Genomic DNA, 18,691 nt, shown 5'->3' with positions numbered 1-18,691 from the left:
GGCTCAAGAGAAGAGACCGTAGAAGATAAAGGTCATTTGCTTGAGTCTTCATGCATGGGACAACTTACCTGTCTACTGTCTTCTGTGCATAAAGAAAGGGATAAAAAAAATATTTTCAAATCAGAAATATTAGACAAGACACGAGTCACCTACATCACAAGAAGAGCACACGTAAAGTAGGTAAAGTAAAGAAATTAAGTAGCAGTAGAAAATACTGAATGAAGGCATACCTGAATGCACCCTGAACCTCACTATTTCCAAAAACAAATTTTATTGTACCCTAGAGTAAATGTAAATAATGGAAATGGCGACACATTTTTTGAATAAAATCTGATGTGGCAGATGTCCAACTCACATTATTGATCAGTTTCTTCTGAGATATTCTGATTAAGTGTGAATTTATGTCTTGTTAAACAGATAGTGTGGACAAAGGAGATAATGGATAAAAAAACATTAAACATTACAGCTATTTTAAATGGAGAACAACAAGAGAATCCTTTGTTTTTTTCTGCTACTGGTTATGTGCATGTGGAGAGACAAAAGAGGCCCACAGCACACCATTTGGTTCCCGTTATAGAAGCTGCGTTTTGTACTTTGTACTGAAGGTACTCTTTACATAGCATAAGGTGGGCTGGATCTCTCCTTTTTGTTATTAAATGGGTAAAAACATATAATTACTTTAGTCTCACCTTGATTTTAATTTTAATTGTAGTCTATGAAAAATCATTGTTTGGTGAAAGTAAAAATGCTTATCAGCAGGGTGATCCAAGTAGTTGAGTATTACAGATGGTTCAGTTTAGCCAAGCAGATTTTTTAAAATTCTGTGGATTTATTTCAAATACTGTGTCATGCATTTGCAGTGTTTCAAAGTGTATCACACATCCTGTATATTCCTGAATAACAGGTCCACTTGGAAATGTCTCCTGACTGCCAGAATGTAACATCTGAGGGTTTTGATGAACTGAAAGTCAGCAATGCGCTGCGTTATGAAGTCTTGACAGAAATCCTCACCTCTCTGGGCCTCAGCTGTGACCTGAACCAGACTTTACCACCAAGCCCTGTTTACCTGCTCGCCTCTTCTCAGGTAAGTGCTATTCATCAACCATAGATTTGTAAATAAATGGTGGACAAACCCTCTGTGACATCACCTCTTGGTTTGTACTGTGCTGTTTTGAAGCCTCCAGATGCTTCACATTGCCATCACTATGTTGTTTTGGAGTTCGAGAGCTCACTGCAAACACCATTTGTAGCTCTCCAGCCATTAGGCTATGAACTATTTGTGAAGGTGCTGTGTCCGGCGTCGTCTTTGTTGTTGTCTTTGTTGTCTTCGTTACCAATTTCTTCAAACATCTTCTCTAATGAAACCACTGGTCAGATTAATTTCAAATGTCATATGTAGCTACCTTGGGACAATGTTTGCAAACAGTTTTGAGAAATTTGGATTTTTGACAAATTTTTTAAATATTGAAACTTTGCCTTTCCTTATAATGGGCCATATTTTGATGGGTTATAAGATGACAATGGTTAGAGACATCAATATATTTACTATTGAGCACTGATAAGAAGTCATATATGGACTTTCATTTAGTTCTCCTCCAGTGAAAATACCACCCACTTCTATTGGGAAATTGATCTCCTGCATCAAGACCATATGACTCTAATATGGTGGCAGAACCGATAACCTTGCAAATTCAACATGTTATTGATTCTTGTTAGAACATACTGGTGAGCTACAATACCATTGGTCCTATTTTTTGACTGAAAGTATCATGTTTAATTCCATCAAGTAATGCATACAGTTGTGTTCAGTAACAGTATTGCCACTGTGGTGAAATAAGTAAATAAACACACTTTCTTTGCTACCAGGGCTAATTAGCAGGACAGCTGACAGATGAATTAATGTAAACATCAGCTAATGCAGCTAATGTGAGTCTTATTAGCGAAATTTACACTGAACAAAAATATAAACGCACCGCTTTTGTTTTTGCTCCCATTTTTCATGAGCTGAACTCAAAGATCTAAAACTTTTTCTGTGTACACACAAGGTTTATTTCTCTCAAATATTGTTCACAAATCTGTCTAAATTTGTGTTAGTGAACACTTCTTCTTTGCTGAGATAATCCATCCACCTCACAGGTGTGGCATATCAAGATGCTGATTAGACAGCATGATTTTTGCACAGGTGTGCCTTAGGCTGGCCACAATAAAAGGCCACTCCAAAATGTGCAGTTTTATCACACAGCACAATACCACAGATGTCACAAGTTTTGAGGGAATATGCAATTGGCATGCTGACTTCAGGAATCTCCACCATAGCTTTTGCCTGTGAATTGAATGTTCATTTCTCTAGCATAAGCCATCTCCAAAGCTGTTTCAGAGAATTCATGAAGAAGACTGTGCGAGGAAAATGGTGGTCACACCAAATACTGACTGGTTTTCTGACCCCCCTGGACCACCCAATACAGTAAAACTGCACATTTTAGAGTGGCCTTTTATTGTGGCCAGCCTAAGTCACATCTGTGCAATAATCCTGCTGTCTAATCAGCATCTTGATATGCCACACCTGTGAGGTGGATGGATTATCTCAGCAAAGGACAAAGGAGAAGTGCTCACTAACACAGATTTAGACAAATTTATGAACAATATTTGAGAGAAATAGGCCTTTTGTGTACATAGAAAAAGTTTTAGATCTTTGAGTTCAGCTCATGAAAAATGGGAGCAAAAACAAAAGTGGTGCGTTTATATTTTTGTTCAGTGTAATAAACACAGCTGATGGGGAACTTCCTTAGAGTAGGTGTAAAAAGACACTGAAGACTGAAGAAACACTCAGAGGAGTCACTGGATGTATTAGGAAGGAACAAGCTTATAAGAACAGAAGCTGCTCAATATATGATGAAGAATCTGGTTGTGAATGTATTTTGTATTGCAGTGGTCCCCAACCCTCGGTCCCCAGACCGGTTGGGGATCATTTGGTACCGGGCCGCAAAGAAAAAAAAAAATTTGTGGTTAATATTAAAGCAATTTTTTTCCACTAGTCTTGCAGAGATTTTATTTTGAAAAGCGACTGTTTACGCCTTCGCCTCACAACCGCTCTTGACTCTGGTGTGCCATTTCATGAATCAGTAGTAACACAAGCTAAAGAAATGAGCCAAAAACAAAATTCACAGGAAAATTTTTTCGGAAAGACATGAGGAAATGATGAGGCTGCAGAAGGGTCACAGACTGCCTGCAAACAGAAAGCTGCATTTGTAAGGCAATATCATGATTCCTGCCTAAATTACAGGTTCATCGCAACAGGTGACACACAAGCGCCTCGAAACTGCTCCGGCACATCAATCCATGTTTGAGAAAACTTCAAACCTCTTTGCATTCTGGATTCAAGTCAAAGCAGAATATGTGGATATCACCACAAAAGCCCTGAAAATCCTTTTTCCGTCTCCAACCTCATATCTTTGTGTGGCTGGGTTTTCTGCGATGACAGTTACCAAGTAGTAGACTGGATATATGGAACATAATTGGAGTGTGTCTCCCATCAGCCCCAGATGGGACCGTCTGGTTGCAGGGAAACAACTCCAGGGTTCCGACTTATTCTGCATTAGGGTGAGTTGGTATTATATTGTAGAATCATTGTAATTGCCTGATATACAGTGTAAGTGTTTCAGATCACATGCTCTGAACTGACAAAGGTTTTTGTTATTGGAACCCCCGCACCTCTACCCGGTCCACGGAAAATTTTCATGCATGAAACCAGTCCGTAGAACAAAAAAGGTTGGGGACCACTGTTGTATTGCACCATCCTTATATATGAGGTGATCAGAAAATGACTTTCAATAATTGGCTACATACAATAAATAGACTTATACCTTGCATGCCAAAGCAAAGGAAATCACATAACACTAGCTGTCAATCAAAACCTACAAAGCACCTGTTAATCATAGCTGCCACTCCCTTAATTATGCAGAACCTTTGACCTCAAAATATTTTAAATAGTTGAATTTGAAAACATTCAACCCTGTACAGTTGGTATAAACAGGGAAATGAACAGTAGAGACCAATACTGTGTGTTGTACAAAGTTATAAATATGTGTATTTCTGCTGTACAGTTGGCCTTTTCGACTTGGTGGTCTCTATGGACTGACCCATTTTGCTTCCAGTGGCCTCTTTAAGGTTTCTGCAGTGTCTAACACTTGAACATTGACTTCACTTTTCAGCCTCAGAGGTATCCACTTGTCAGTAGTCAGCTCTCCCAGGTTGCAGAATTTGGATAAGGTGCCCCTTTCATGCACATTGACATTCCATACCTCAAGAATGGCAAATTATATGAAAAAATAAACACAGTCAATGCACATAACATGACTCACAATTTATAGGAGTAAGCACAATATGTCTTATGTGTGTGACAGTGTATCATGCGTGGAGAAAATGTGTAAATATAGTTCAGATTAAAAATGAAATTTCTGGATAGGGGTTAACTTTTAAATGGCATGCATGGCCCACTTAATAATAATAATAACTAGAAGCACTCGGAGAGCGCAGACCTCCGCCAAGGCTGATCAGTGGGCCCCCCCGTGGGCCCCCCCGCCCCCGAATACCACCAAAATTTAATCATTTCTTCCTTATCCCATTTCCAACAAACCCTGAAAATTTCATCCAAATCTGTCCATAACTTTTTGAGTTATGTTGCACACTAACGGACAGACAAACAAACCCTGGCAAAAACATAACCTCCTTGGCGGAGGTAATAATAATAATAATAATAATAATAATAATAATAATAATAATACATCACACTTATATAGTGCTTTTTGGACACTCAAAGATGCTTCATTGATATTCTAGTTATTTGTATGAACTGCAGCACAGATATTCAAAGTACTTGAGTAAATGTGGAAACAATTTGGACTCCTAAATGTATGCAAATGTACAAGTGCATATGCTGCAGTTTTACAGCAGTTGTGTGTACTAAGGACCAATCCTACCTGTGATCAGCCATCACACTGAATGTTTAAGACACTGGTTGTCAGAGGTGGCATAAAGTTCACACTTTAACTTTCCCTTCAGTAGAAGTACAGATACTTGTCTAAAAAAAGAGTGCAGTAACAGAAGAGATGCAGAGAAAAGTAAAGTACAGATGTTCAAGGTATTTGTATTCAAATAAAATAAATTATCACATGTTTTTTAATTGAGATCGAGTCAAACAAAGTAAGCCCAATAAGCACTAAGTTTTTTGTCATTACATGAATGGATTATTCACTTTATTTAAAGGGGCTCTCTATTGGAGGTGTGGTTTTATATACTATCTAGGATAGGGTTCTAAAACAATATTTTTGTTTTGTGTCTTGTTAATAATTTACAGACAGAAATAACCATCTGCTTCACAAATCACAACACTCTGTTTTTCTTTGCCTTTTGCACAAAGCCCCATGACTTTATATGAAAGTAAAACTTGTGTTTGATTTGTTGAGCCTCCTGGCGGTTTGGTGACATCATGTCAGTACACTCCAATAATAAGTGCACATCCAGTAATGATTTTAGGAATAACTCAGGTGAATATGTTTGTTGTTTTACCTTCCTCTTTCTTTCCAAATAAGTTAAGATAAGAGAATATTCTCTACTTCCATCTGTATCTTTTCTGACCAGCACTTCCTCTGTCCATAACTATGACAGTCATGCCAGGTACAGATGTGTTTAGACATGCTTTTCTTCTGTGTAAAATCAAGGCATAATCAGCAGTAAATTGACAATCGCAAGCCTCAGTAAATTGAGACTCATTTAAATACTCTTGTCTCCAAAATTTGCCTCTTGATATGGGAACTCTCACAAATACACATGCAGTAAATTCAGGCGCAAAAGTAGCTGTCCATGCCTTTCCAGCAAATTTTGTATTGCACCCCATTAGTAAAATGTGCTTGGCAAATTGTGAGTAAATCCAGCCCTAAGTGCATATATAATAAGGAAATCTAAAGCCAATTTATTAAGTTTAAAGCTATTTATTGATTTATTTATCATCTACAGTCACACAGTAACCTTCAAAATGACACTGCAGAGAAAAGTCTGAATCAAAAGTGGCATCAATATTGTGGTGGAAACATCTGTCAATAAAGAGCACAAAAGACAAGGCTGGTCTTATGTGTGAGTTTATTCAACCCTTGCAAGGAGGACCCCTCTTGAACAGAAGCACAAGGCTAAGGTGTAGGAGTAAAAGGGGTAAGGAGGAGCAAAGGCAGTGAGTTTTACATACACAAGATAATAACAGACAATGACATTATTCTTACAGAAATGAGACCAAGGTTAAAATCAGCTAACAAGTGGTCAAAACATCATACGATAGGTAAGAGACAACTTTCTATCAAAAGGGGGAAAAAAACATGCAATGTAAGATTGGGGGGCTCTGGTAATGTGCGTCACTGTGAGATAAAACACTCTTGTTCTATATTCTTCTGATGCATACACTCTGTTTGTCTGGTGCATGATAGCCAAAGGGTGTATTGTGACACAAGACATAGATAGTATAGAATGTCCTGTGTATTGTGTCAGCTTGACCACATTAAAACAAGAGGTTTAAAGTTAGGTAAGAATTACACAAATTATGTAAGGATACAAGCCCGACTTGTTAGATAGGAATTACGGAACTGTCACATATGCATTGCATAAATGATCTGGTTTTGACAGTTACACAAGTAATATATAATTTTTCCACTACAGTGTTAAAACAGAGATAAAGGATTTAAATAGATTTTCCTAGAGGCCTTTGTATCTCTACATCTTTACTGTACATATTGTCATTGTTCTTTATCTTATGTGGAGAAACCTATTTATTATTGTTGAGACATGAGGAATTGCATTTTAATTTGTTACACTGAAAATACTTAACAGAGTGTGAACATGAGCAGTTCTTTTTTGAGATAATCACCAATATGCTGTCAAAGATAGAAGTTTGTATTGTGAGGGTTTATGAAGTCAGTAAACACCACTAGGTGGACTCAGAGCTCTAGGCTGGAGAGAAGCACAAGGCACCTGCTCTCTACTTATTTCTGCTCTGGAAGCAATATTCACCAGTCGGGTCTGACAGACATGAATTGGGGGAAGTATGGGTTTGTTAGTTTACTGATACATATATGACTAATGTGTCAAAGCACATTAATTCTGCGGTCAGTGAACTGAAGTCTCTTATTTGGGACTGAAACTGTGGCTTCAGCCTCAAGAAAAAAAGTAATTTTATCAAAGTAGTATTTGTAATAATGGCAGCACTGTAGTTGTCTTTGACGCCAGTGTTGTTGTATATTTGGATTAGTGTGTGAACTCTGACCTTGTTGCCCCAGCCACTTTGTCCCAACAAACGGCATGTTGAGGCAAATTAAGGGCTACAGAATTGTTTCCAGATTGATGCATAGGAGGAGAGAGAGAGCTGCTCACTGCATATCTTTAAGTGTCTGCAGAGTAACCTCATTTCCATATACACACTGCTTTTTAGGATTTGCAGGGATTGGTTCCAGTGACTTTGACATTTTAGTCCTCAAGCTGTGAGACTGTGGTTGTTTTTTGGTATGAGGGTTGAGGTTTCTATCAGTAGTCTCTCTCACCAGGTTGGACTCTTTACCTGAATATATACTGTAGTATTTTCCAGACTCTTATTCATACATTCTATATAATATTCTCTGCAGAACTCTGTATTTTCAGACTCTGAGGTTTAATGCTGTCTTGGATGTGTTGTGTTGGATTTACTCATAGATATGCAGAGACTGAAAAGAGAAGTTTCAGTCACCAATGGTAACTGAGAGAGGCTAGCTGACAATGTGAATAGTTTTGCTGGTTAACAGTTTGACCTGCAAGGCATTCAGAAGATGAAATCTCATACTTACCTTCCTTTTGCAGCTCTCTAACCGTCTGTCCAAATTACTTAGAAATATAAAGACTTTGAATTTGTCGTTTTTCTGTGGCTATAAAGACAAATGACTTAATGCCGTTTTACTCCACCGTGGAAACAAACAAAACAAAAAAAACACTTTTCTAAACTTCTGTAAGGAGGCACAGTGTAATAATAATAACAATGGACTTCTAGAGCGCTTTTTAAATTACTCAAAGTGCTTTACATCATTGATCCATTCACACACTGGTGGTGGTAAGCTACATCTGCCCTGGAGCAGGCTGACAGAAGCATGGCTGCCAATCAGCTCCTCCGACCACCACCAAACATTCATACACCAGTGTGAGTGCATGGGATTCAAACCACCAACCCTCCAATTATTGGACAACCCACTCTACCCCCTGAGCCATAGCCGCCCCAAGTAGAGCAGTAGACTGAGCTCATTAGGATCTGAACAGCATTTTGTAATTAGTGTCAATCATGTATTCATCATTCTTCCTTTCTGAAAACATCTACAAGCAACCAAAACTTCCTGTCATAGGATAAAATTTCTACAGCCTCACAGTACAGTCCAGGAAATAGGGACAATATACTAGGAGATTGCTACAGAATTTGTACTCAGTGAATACCTTAAAACAAGCAGTCATTGCAGCTTTGACACTGTCTTTATGCAGTTCTTTGATTAATGGTTGAACTAGGCTTGCAGACAAGTCCAAAATATCTCCAGACTGGACTTTGATCAGTGTATTAACATACATGTGTATACTGATGGCACATTATTTATTTCTGTGTTTTTCTGTGTTTTACTGTCTGTTAAACTGATTTGTAAGACTCTTTAAACCCTGGGACTGCACTTTATGTTTTTAACGTGCTTAATTATTTAATTATTGTTATTGTTTGCTGCTACAGAGGAAAGTGTCAAATGAAATTTCATTGCTAGCTTACCGGCTGATAGGCTGTAAGCTATTGTCGTCATGTGGCCTCCGACGTCATCGTCTATCGTCATCTGTCGTCCGTTACAAAACTTTCAATCGTCTTCTTCTCCAAAACTACAATTCCAATTGACTTCAAACTTGGTATACAGCTTCTTTATGATGATGTCAACAAAAGTTAGTGAAATTATTTGGGTCTGGATCTGATTCTGGATTTGGTGTGACTTTGAAAAATTTCCCCATTATAAGAGATAGGAAGTGCCAGTAAGCTACAGGGCCATTGGTCCTATTTTTATTTTTTCTATTCAATGACAACAAACTGCCTCTCTGTGAAACCTGTCAATGACTGTGATCTAGATTCCAGACAACGAGCACTGCTTTATCTTTCAATTACTCTTCTCTCATCTCATTAATAATGGGTTTAGTGTCATTTGGAAGTGTCTCCATTCATATGTTTTACTTACATTTTTATTTTGCACAAAAACAGGTGGTTAAACCTAGACGGAAAGCAATGAAAAGCCACCAAGTGTGAGAAGCAGCAGAAAGAAATTTTAGAAAAGGCCTTGACAGACAAGTTTGAAACATTATATGATCCAGACTTTTAGATTTGTTTGGTTTTAGGAAAAACCTAAAGCTAACTGCAAGTTTTTTGACAAAATACAGCTAACATCTACTAGCTCAGTTTGTTATTGTATGAACTACTGCATCTAATTGCCAGCATTTCAAACCATCCAACTCTTAATATTCAACTTAACAGTAGTTTTTGTGACTGTTAATTCTAAATATGTATACAGAGGCACATGAGTAAATATGTGTTCATATAGATACAAGATTATCAAAACTGTAACGGTACTAACACTTTTAAGCTGCTCCAGGAACTTTCGTAAAGTCTCTCAACAAGGAGCCATACTGGAGAAGCAGACAGATAAGTCATAATGATTTTCCTGTTATGAACATAACACAAAAAATTGTTTTGTGAAGTCTTCATGACCTTGGGCCAGAAATTCAAATCAGTTTATTGTTAAGTCCAAGTGTACATTTATGTCAAATCAGGAAAAAACTTTCAAAACATTCTTGACATATTGCATTTGTATTATACTTACAAGCCCATCCACTTACATACGGGCATGAAAATACCAAGGGCCAGATTTAATAATGCTCTGTTCCAGCGAAAATCTCTTCTGACATTGAAAAAACACTATGAGATTTAGTAGGGAGAAAATTTAGCACTAGAAAGATGTGGACAGGCAAATGTGAACACATATGTCTGACCTACCTGGATATGTTTTTGTAAGAGTTTTAGTTTGCATCTGCACCTGACATGGCTGTAAAAGTGACACACAGAGGAAGTGCTGTTGAGAATAGGGAGTAGATGGTAGAAGAGTGAGAATTTACTCCACATGTGTTAATTTATTTGGAATGACAGAGGAAGGGCACAGTGGTCCAGTCATTAGCACTCTCACCTCACAGCAAGAAGGTCCTCAGTCCAATTCCAGCAGCATGGGCCTTTCTGTGTGGCATTTGCGTGTTCTCCCTGTGGCTGCATGGGTTCTCTCTGGGTACTCTGGCTCCGTCACACTGTCCATAGACATGTACCGAATAGGTTAATTGCTCAGTCTAATCACCCATCATCCATAGGTGTGATAGCATATTGACATCTAAATTCAAGTGTTTTCCTGGGTCTGTAGTCAATACAAACAGCCTGCAATGGTTCCTCTGTATTACTGATTTTAACAAACAAATAGCCAAGACAATTGACTATTGTGTCTACCAATCAGGTTTACACAACACTTTGTGAATTATGGATGCCAGAATTCACTTCAATTTGTGCCGTGGCATGCTCTTTCATTTCCACAGTGGAATGCAACTCCCCTCCTGTACTTGCCTCTCTCACAAAGATGATCCAGACATACCTTTGTTAAGAGGTTGGAGTTTGCAATTTTAAAATACCTTAATTCAATTCAATTCAATTCAACTTTATTTGTATAGCCCAATATCACAACAAGGTTATCTCAAAGGGCTTTACAGAGGCAGTTGGAGTAAACAACAGTCAAATAAACAGCAAGAAAATGAGTAGTGTCCAGGGCATCCCCCGTCCTTAGACCCTCCTTCTCGGCAAGGAAAAACTCAAAACCCAGTGGGAAAAGGGAGAAACCTCGGGGAGAACCACAGTGAAGGAGAGATCCACTCCCATGGACGGACAGGCTATAGATGCACCAGGACTGATGGACGTCCATTTGCAGATGTAGTTCTAGTCTGAAGGATGCAGTAGGGTGGGCACATGGGGGGGAAATAGGATGCTATTTGAAACTAGTTTACATTCATCCACAAAGACCTCCACTTCTATCACAGAAAACTCCTCCTTCTGCTGCCTCTCTGTCTGTGTTGTAATTTCCTGAGAAGAACATGTAAAACCTAAATTTGTGTTTATCACACAGTAATACACTTTGTGTTGTATCTTTGCAATCTGGCTCTGCACTGATTTGTGGTGGTCTGGTAGAGGTGAACAAGTGGTTACTGAAATGAACTGGCTGCATCTACGTTCATAATTGTGCATATTGTGAGTAGATCACCTGCAAAAATGGGTCATTCCCTTAAACACTTTTTCTGACTTCTTGTCTTAATTCCCACTGCCTTAGTAAATCAGTCTAAGTCAGATTTTTTTTCAGGAGTCATTCTGTTCTCATTTGTTTTGTGGACCCTCCAATAAGTGTTCCGATCCACCTTTAAATTATTCTTTGATTATTTAGATTTTAGAACAAGTAGGATAATGGACGTCTGCTGACACGTGATCTATAGTTGTGGTTAAAGGGGCTACCTAACAGTTCTGAAGTTGTGCTAAGTAAGGTGGCTAATTTTTAGCTTACCGGCTGACAGGCCGTAAGCTATTATTGTCATGCGGCGTCCGGCGACGACATTGTCTGTCGTCATCTGACGTCCGTTACAAAACTTTCAATCGTCTTCTTCGCCGAAACTACAATTCCGATTGACTTCAAACTTGGTATACAGCTTCTTTATGATGATGTCAACAAAAGTGAGTGAAATTATTTGGATCTGGATCTGATTCTGGATTTGGTGCGACTTTGAAAAATTTCCCCATTATAAGAGATAGGAAGTGGATTGATGCAATAACTCAGTAAATACAAATGATATCAAGTTGAAATTTCTACAGTGGGGAGATGACCAAACCATAATGGCCACATGTGGATCAAGATCTTCTTCTGGATCCGGGAACTTATGGAAAATTTAACATGGGCTCTTATAGGGAAAAAAATTCAGTCGTCTTCTTTTCCAAAACTACAGTTCTGATTGACTTCAAACTTGGTATACAGCTTCTTTACGATGATGTCAACACAAGGAATTGAAATTATTATTTCGATCCGGATCTGATCTGGATTTGGTGCGACTTTGAAAAATTTTCCCATTATAACAGATAGGAAGTGGATTGATACAATAAATCAGTAAGTATCAATGATATCAAGTTGGAATTTGAATTTTTTACAGATCTGATTGGAATATGACCAAAACATGGGCTATTTCTGTAATATAATAAATACACATAACTGGGTGATGAGAATTGGCATCTGGCTACATTTCCCAAAGCTTTTAATTTGGCTGGTAAGCTACAGGGTTATTGGTCCTATTTTTTGGATCATGGAGTATATTTACCCATACTGACCATCAGACTGATGTGACCACTATAGTGAGAAGTGAGTAGGGATGATAATGAATCCTGGTACTAAATGGGCCCCAAGCCAAATTATTAATGACTGGAGTATCAATAACCTTCAACATTATCGAAAATTATTTTGCATTATTGGGTGGAAACATAAGTGATCTGTCCAAAGCCTATCCGTCAAGTACTGGCAAAGAAATGCACAACTGGATGTTTTGCTCAAGCTGGAGTCAGCTAACACCAATTAATGCTTAAAAGGGACAAGTAGCCCTTTAATGGGTCTGTTTTATAAATTTGATGTGAAATGGTCAGAGCATCATATGATTTGTCCTTCATAGATTAAGAGCAGGAGGATTTTTAGACCTGGAGGCTACAGGAAAACTATCACATGGTAAAAATACTGAGAGCCCTGCATTCAGTTTTATGCTTACAAGTGATGAGTGAAAGGTGAGTTTTCTTTTGCAGTAAATAATTTGACATTTATTTCACTCTTATTATAACAAAATCAGAGTCTATGATAGTGAGTAGTTAAAACAATGCCGTAACACTAAAAAAAAAATCATTGATTAATTATATAGGCCTAAGCTATACATAAGAAAATAAAGCAAATAATTCTGTTCACAATTTTAATTGTAACCCTAACCTTAATCTAAAAATAGAACTGATAATAATACCATCAAGTAGTAGTATTGATACAATCTTAACGATACCCATCTCTAGAAGTGAGTTGTGAGGGAAGTGAGGAGATGGGATGAGAGCTATTGACAAACGTGAAAATGATAAAAACTAGAAGCACTTGTTTTCTCCACTGGATACAGATCTAAATTAAAATAAGGAAACTTGATACTGAAATCACGGCGTTTTGTCTACACAGGTGAGTTTGATTCTGAGGCTTATGATGATATTTAATGATCTTTAAGTTCACTGTTTGTTGATCCACGGTTCAAGCTACCTTGTTTGGACAGTTACAAAAAACCTTTAGTACAGGGACTGACAACACAAACCCTATGGCTGTTTTCTGTCTATGCAAGGCTATGTATTGGTATCACTAACCTGATGTGATTTCATAGTGGCTCTACTTCTTACGTACACTGTGTTTCGGACTGTACTCCATCCTCTGGACTTGAACCTGGTGGCAGTTTTCTGCAGTTTGGCAAAAATGTGCATACTTAGTCTTAACTACAACAGGTTTAAGACAAGACCAATAGAAAACTAGACGGTAATGTTCATGGCAATTTCAGGATGTAGCTAAAATGTAGGGTTTTCAGAACACCATAAAGTATGCCACAAACTCTGCACATACTCAAGGCTGGTCTTAGATAATCAAATTTTATTAGGTGTCATTTCACCTCATGAGTACTTTATGGAAAAGTGAAAAATATTGTTGCGAAGTCCATCGATGTATGGCACTGTTGTATATGTACTGAATGACACTAAAATAGGGAACTGTCAGTACACTTTAATAAAATCACATTTTCTTTATAAAATGCTTCAAGCAGTTATCATCTCACTGAGAGAGAGTAATTTGAAAACAGAAAGGGAGTGTAATATACAGTATATTTAGTATGAAAAGCACAAGGAGAAGTCTGATTAATAGGAAGTGACTGGAGGAGATTATATTTGGACCACTGCCTGACACCATGTCACTGGCTCACCACAAACACAGATGAGCTCCTTTTCTACTGATATTTCAATGCAAAAGTCCATCATGTACTGTCTACAAATAGGGACCATTATACATTTTTCTTTTTCATTTAAGTTTGTTTTGAAATGTGTGTTCTCTATTTTGTTGTTTTACTTAATTTTAGTTATATTTTCATGCTAAAGATGTCATCGTTTTATATATACACTACCAGTCAAAAGTTTTAGAACACCCCAATTTTTCCAGTTTTGTATTGAAATTCAAGCAGTTCAAGTCCAATGAACAGCTTGAAATAGTACAAAGGTAAGCGGTGAACTGCCAGAGGTAAAAAAAAAAAAAAAAAAAAAAAAAAAAAAGAGGTAAGGTTAAACAAAACTGAAAAATAATGTTCATTTCAGAATTATACAAGAAGGCCTTTTTCAGTGAACAAGAAATGGGTTAACAACTTAAAGCAGTTCTGCAGCAATGGAGGTTGATCAAGTCTCGAAAGTTGGTGTTACCAATTCCTACAGGTGTCCCAACGTTTCTTAATTACTTCCTACCTCCTCTGTCTGCATAGAAGTAGTGTTGGAACACACTTTGGTACCATACCATTATGAGCATTATTTGAACACCATTGTACAGCAGAAAGCAGTGTGTTACTGTAAAAATGGCGAGGAAAAGGCAGTTAACAATAGAAGAGAGACAGACCATCATAACACTTAAAAATGTAGGTCTTTCCTATAGAGAAATTGCCAAGAAAGTCAAAATGTCAGTAAGTACAGTTTCCTTCATCATCAAAAAGCACTCAGAAGCTGCGGGAAATGCTGACAGGAAGAGGTCTGAAAAAACTGGAAAAATTGGGGTGTTCTAAAACTTTTGACCGGTAGTATGTATATGTATGTATGTGTGTGTATATATGTGTCTCTACATGTATGTGTTTGAAGGGGGTTTGTATATTTCTGTATGTAAGTGTATTATGTCAAGCTGTAGATAAATTTATCCAAGGTCCAGTGCTCAGGGTGGGTGGGATGGGTGGGAGGGCAGGTGGATGGAAATTGGATACAACAATTTCATTTTTAAGTTGTGTTTCTTTTTGTGGATTTGAAAACTGAAAATAAAAAAGACCTTGATCAAAACAAGATTTCATAGTTTTAATAGTTTTGAAAATTCTACCTTTAGATTAAAAAAATCTTCTGCTGTTTAAATGTTAACTATTTTTTAAGTAATTATTGACTAAGACCTGCCCATCGTTATTTTGTTTTGGTTTTGTGAGTTCTGACATATACCACAAAAATTCCCAAAAGACCTTGGGATTATACTTTGAGAATTCAAAAATGGAAACACCATTTTTAAATTCTGATAATGACTAGTTAGCTATTTGCGGCATCTTGTCAGATATTATGAATATTTCTGGTAATACAACTGGTGTGTGGACTGATGACCAAATTAGTCCTCCTCGACCTCATCTTGTTTAAAAAAAAAAAAAAAACATGGTTAGGTGGGCAGTATCAATTCTCTACTTCTTTTACTATGTTTATTAAAGTCATGTGTTGCCGAGCATACAGTGTCATTATACAACCTTGTCTGTTTTATCCAAACCACTTCATGGAAACACATGTAATTAAAATTACGTGATGTGACTATGTAACTGTAACTGTAATGAAAACATGTAGGAGGGTTCATCCATTGTCTACTCTATTGAACTAGTGTTGGACAGTAGTGGTATAATGCAGTCAACTGATCTCAGAGCAGAACAAAGAGTGATGAGCAGATGGTCACAGTTCACATGTTAAAAGGACAAGAAAAAGAGCTCATTAAATATGGTATGGATGTGTTATCCCATCAGTCAGTACTCCTTTATTCACCTGTTGTCACCTTTCCTGCTGCTCTGTCATCCACAGGAAACCAAAGTCAGGTCCCTGAAGTGGCTGAAGACACGAGCAGATTATCAAGGCATCCTCACATTGCCTAAGGCCTCCCTCAGGATGGTCTCCTGTTCAGAACAGCAGGATGAGTCTCTGCAGCCTGAAGGCACCGTTTCCCTTCTCATCGACTCCTCTGAGTCCCAGTTGGAGCACTTCAGTATGGAGACCTACTGCCACAACCTTAAGACCAGCCTACTAGGGCACACCTTGTTCTACGCTGAGGTTGTCACGTCTACCATGGACCTGTTAGAGGGGTAACACACAATCATTTACAGACATTACAGTTTAAGATCCTGCTCAAATGTTCATATTGTATTAGTTCATAAGTAATGTCACAACATCAAATATAAACAAAAAGAAAAAGAAAAAACAAAAATGAACCTCTGCAATATCTGCATTTGAATAAATACCTAAAAATATCGAGACAGTACTTTTTAATATCGATACAGCATTGTGAAATGAAATATTGCAATATATTGCAGAACCAATATTTTCTAACACCCCTAGTAAATAGGTAAGTCCGTTTAAAATGCTGTAAACATTGCTGCCTTTCCATTTGTCCATTGTATTGGAATGAGCATTTTGGCATTGGCAATCAATCCACCAGAGAGCGCTGTTCTGAATTAATTGCTGGCCAAATACCACGAAAAAGAAGATAATTATTTGAAAGAAGCAGAAAGTCAATTATAACAAACATAGCAACAACAGGTATTGCTAATGTTGATATTGAGAAGGGTTAGTTGTTGTAAATATGTCAGTAGTTTTTCACAAACTCACATAGTCGCTCTTTGAGAATTTTCACCATTTCTGGAAATTATTTTCTTCAGATGTCAACACTGCCTACCATAGTTCCCGGTGGTGCTGCTTAATTTCCTCCATTTGGGTTCGCAAAAGCAGGCTCTCATAGGACAGACAGAAATAACGCAGTGGATGGACAGAACACTATGTCCATATACATATTTAATGTTGAGCATAAATAGGCCTTTAGGGCTGCAATAAAATCAGTGCAGTGCACTCTGTACCTTCATCCCCAAGTATGCTTGCTCAAACTTCCATGCAAGCTGCATATGAAAGTGTATTCCTAAAGTCCTGAACTAGATCAGCAAAATAATATTAATCAGGACATGGTACATCATCTGGTCTAGCTGCATTGGTCTGACTTGAATGAGTGGGTTGTCAAACATTGACTGACACATTACAAGTAGATGCAACTTTTTAGCTGATCTGGTCTGAGCTGACTTTAAGGGTCAGCATGTAAATCCTCCTTTCTTTAATCAGTTCAGCCAACAAGCCCTCAAAGCTGAAAGAAATAATGATTTACCATTTCGATCGATAATTATCAGTATCACCTAATTTGTATCATGATGAGATTTTAAGTTGGTTTGGTCTAATCTATTCTGGTCTCCCATAAGTTCTGATGAAACTTGCTCTTATTTCTAAATATAAGATAGGATTTTCACACAAATCAAACAAATCCGAGAGATTTCAAAGTAACTTTGACAAGTAAATTCAGCTTCTCTTTGATGAAGGATGAAGTTGACACCAGCCCAGTAAAGGAATAAAAAGAAACCAGCAGCAATAAAGAATCCTACACTCAAGCCATGAAACTACCAGTGGGCATTTGTCTGTGTATATGCATATGTGTGCACACTGGAGTGGGAGGGCTGATGGACTGGAACTAATTTAATGCCTGAGTGACCTCACTGCAGCAAAGGCAAGTTGCACCTAATAGACTTCTTTGTCTGCATCCACACATGTGTGTGAAAGTGGCTGTTGAGCGGGCCGATGAGGCAGCAGGTGGGAGCAATTAAAACTGTCATAAAGTTTGAAAAATGGATTGTGGAGCAGCACTGAGCTGATTGGAACAGACAGTGTTGTCATTAAGTTTGTAGAAAAAAAACTGCAGCAGGGTTAGCGAGTATACCGTATAACCCCAAACCTGTTGCTACAGTTTGATTTCACCGCTAATATTTGAATTTCCAGATGTCCCTCTGGAACAGCCTTGATTAATGGTATTATTAAGGAATGTCTGTTTTATTTCATTCACCATATGTGTTTATTGTCAGAATGATACTGAATATTTTGTAAAAAAAAAAAAAACATTTTTCAAAGAATCAACACTTTTAAATATTGTAGAAAAAAAGGGTAAAGGCTTTCCTTGGATAGTATCATTGTGTATGAGAAGTCACAGATATAGAAGTTTTTGTCAGCGTACATGTTAGTTTTAATCCAGAGACATATTCTGCTTGCTAGAAAATAATTAAGAGGTTGGCTTTTGCTTGGTTTTAACTTAGTTTCTATGATGAGTCTTATGAATCGTTCCAGTTTGTAAAGGAGTGTTGTGCTCATTTTGTTGCTCGTAGTGGAGTTCATTCCTTGGAATGTCTGGTAGAATTGTGTCTCTTGTGAAAAATCAAATTAAGTTAATAATCACACAGATGATGAATATCAGATGAAGCAGTTTATTAGAGTCCTTTGAAATGACAATGACTGGACTTTTCTCATATTTGGAGGATAAATGGAGTATTGAGGCAGGACCTACAGACATAGAGGACTGGTCTGAAGACAAAGTGCCCATAGGTCAGCCCTGCCTGGAATTGGAGAGGAGATGAAAACATTGGTCCAGCTGCTATTGAGAGCAGAGTTGTGAAGCCGTGGCATAATGGC

General features: G+C 37.7%; 1 protein-coding gene across 2 annotated transcripts in view; it reads left to right on the top strand.

The window, feature by feature from the left end:
* The window catches only part of hlcs (holocarboxylase synthetase (biotin-(proprionyl-CoA-carboxylase (ATP-hydrolysing)) ligase)), a 54,348-nt gene that overhangs the window by 12,150 nt on the left and 23,507 nt on the right, over nt 1-18,691 (top strand). For both annotated transcript variants that reach the window (XM_030153229.1, XM_030153228.1), the window contains 2 exons: nt 905-1,084; nt 16,001-16,278. In XM_030153229.1, coding sequence (XP_030009089.1) covers nt 905-1,084; nt 16,001-16,278 — 458 coding nt within the window. The remainder of the gene's footprint in view (nt 1-904; nt 1,085-16,000; nt 16,279-18,691) is intronic.

The sequence above is a fragment of the Sphaeramia orbicularis genome, chromosome 14 (genome assembly GCF_902148855.1).
Source record: "Sphaeramia orbicularis chromosome 14, fSphaOr1.1, whole genome shotgun sequence".
Lineage (NCBI taxonomy): Eukaryota > Metazoa > Chordata > Actinopteri > Kurtiformes > Apogonidae > Sphaeramia > Sphaeramia orbicularis.
Note: the sequence above shows the minus strand (reverse complement) of the source record. Positions and strands in the feature narration are given on the sequence as shown.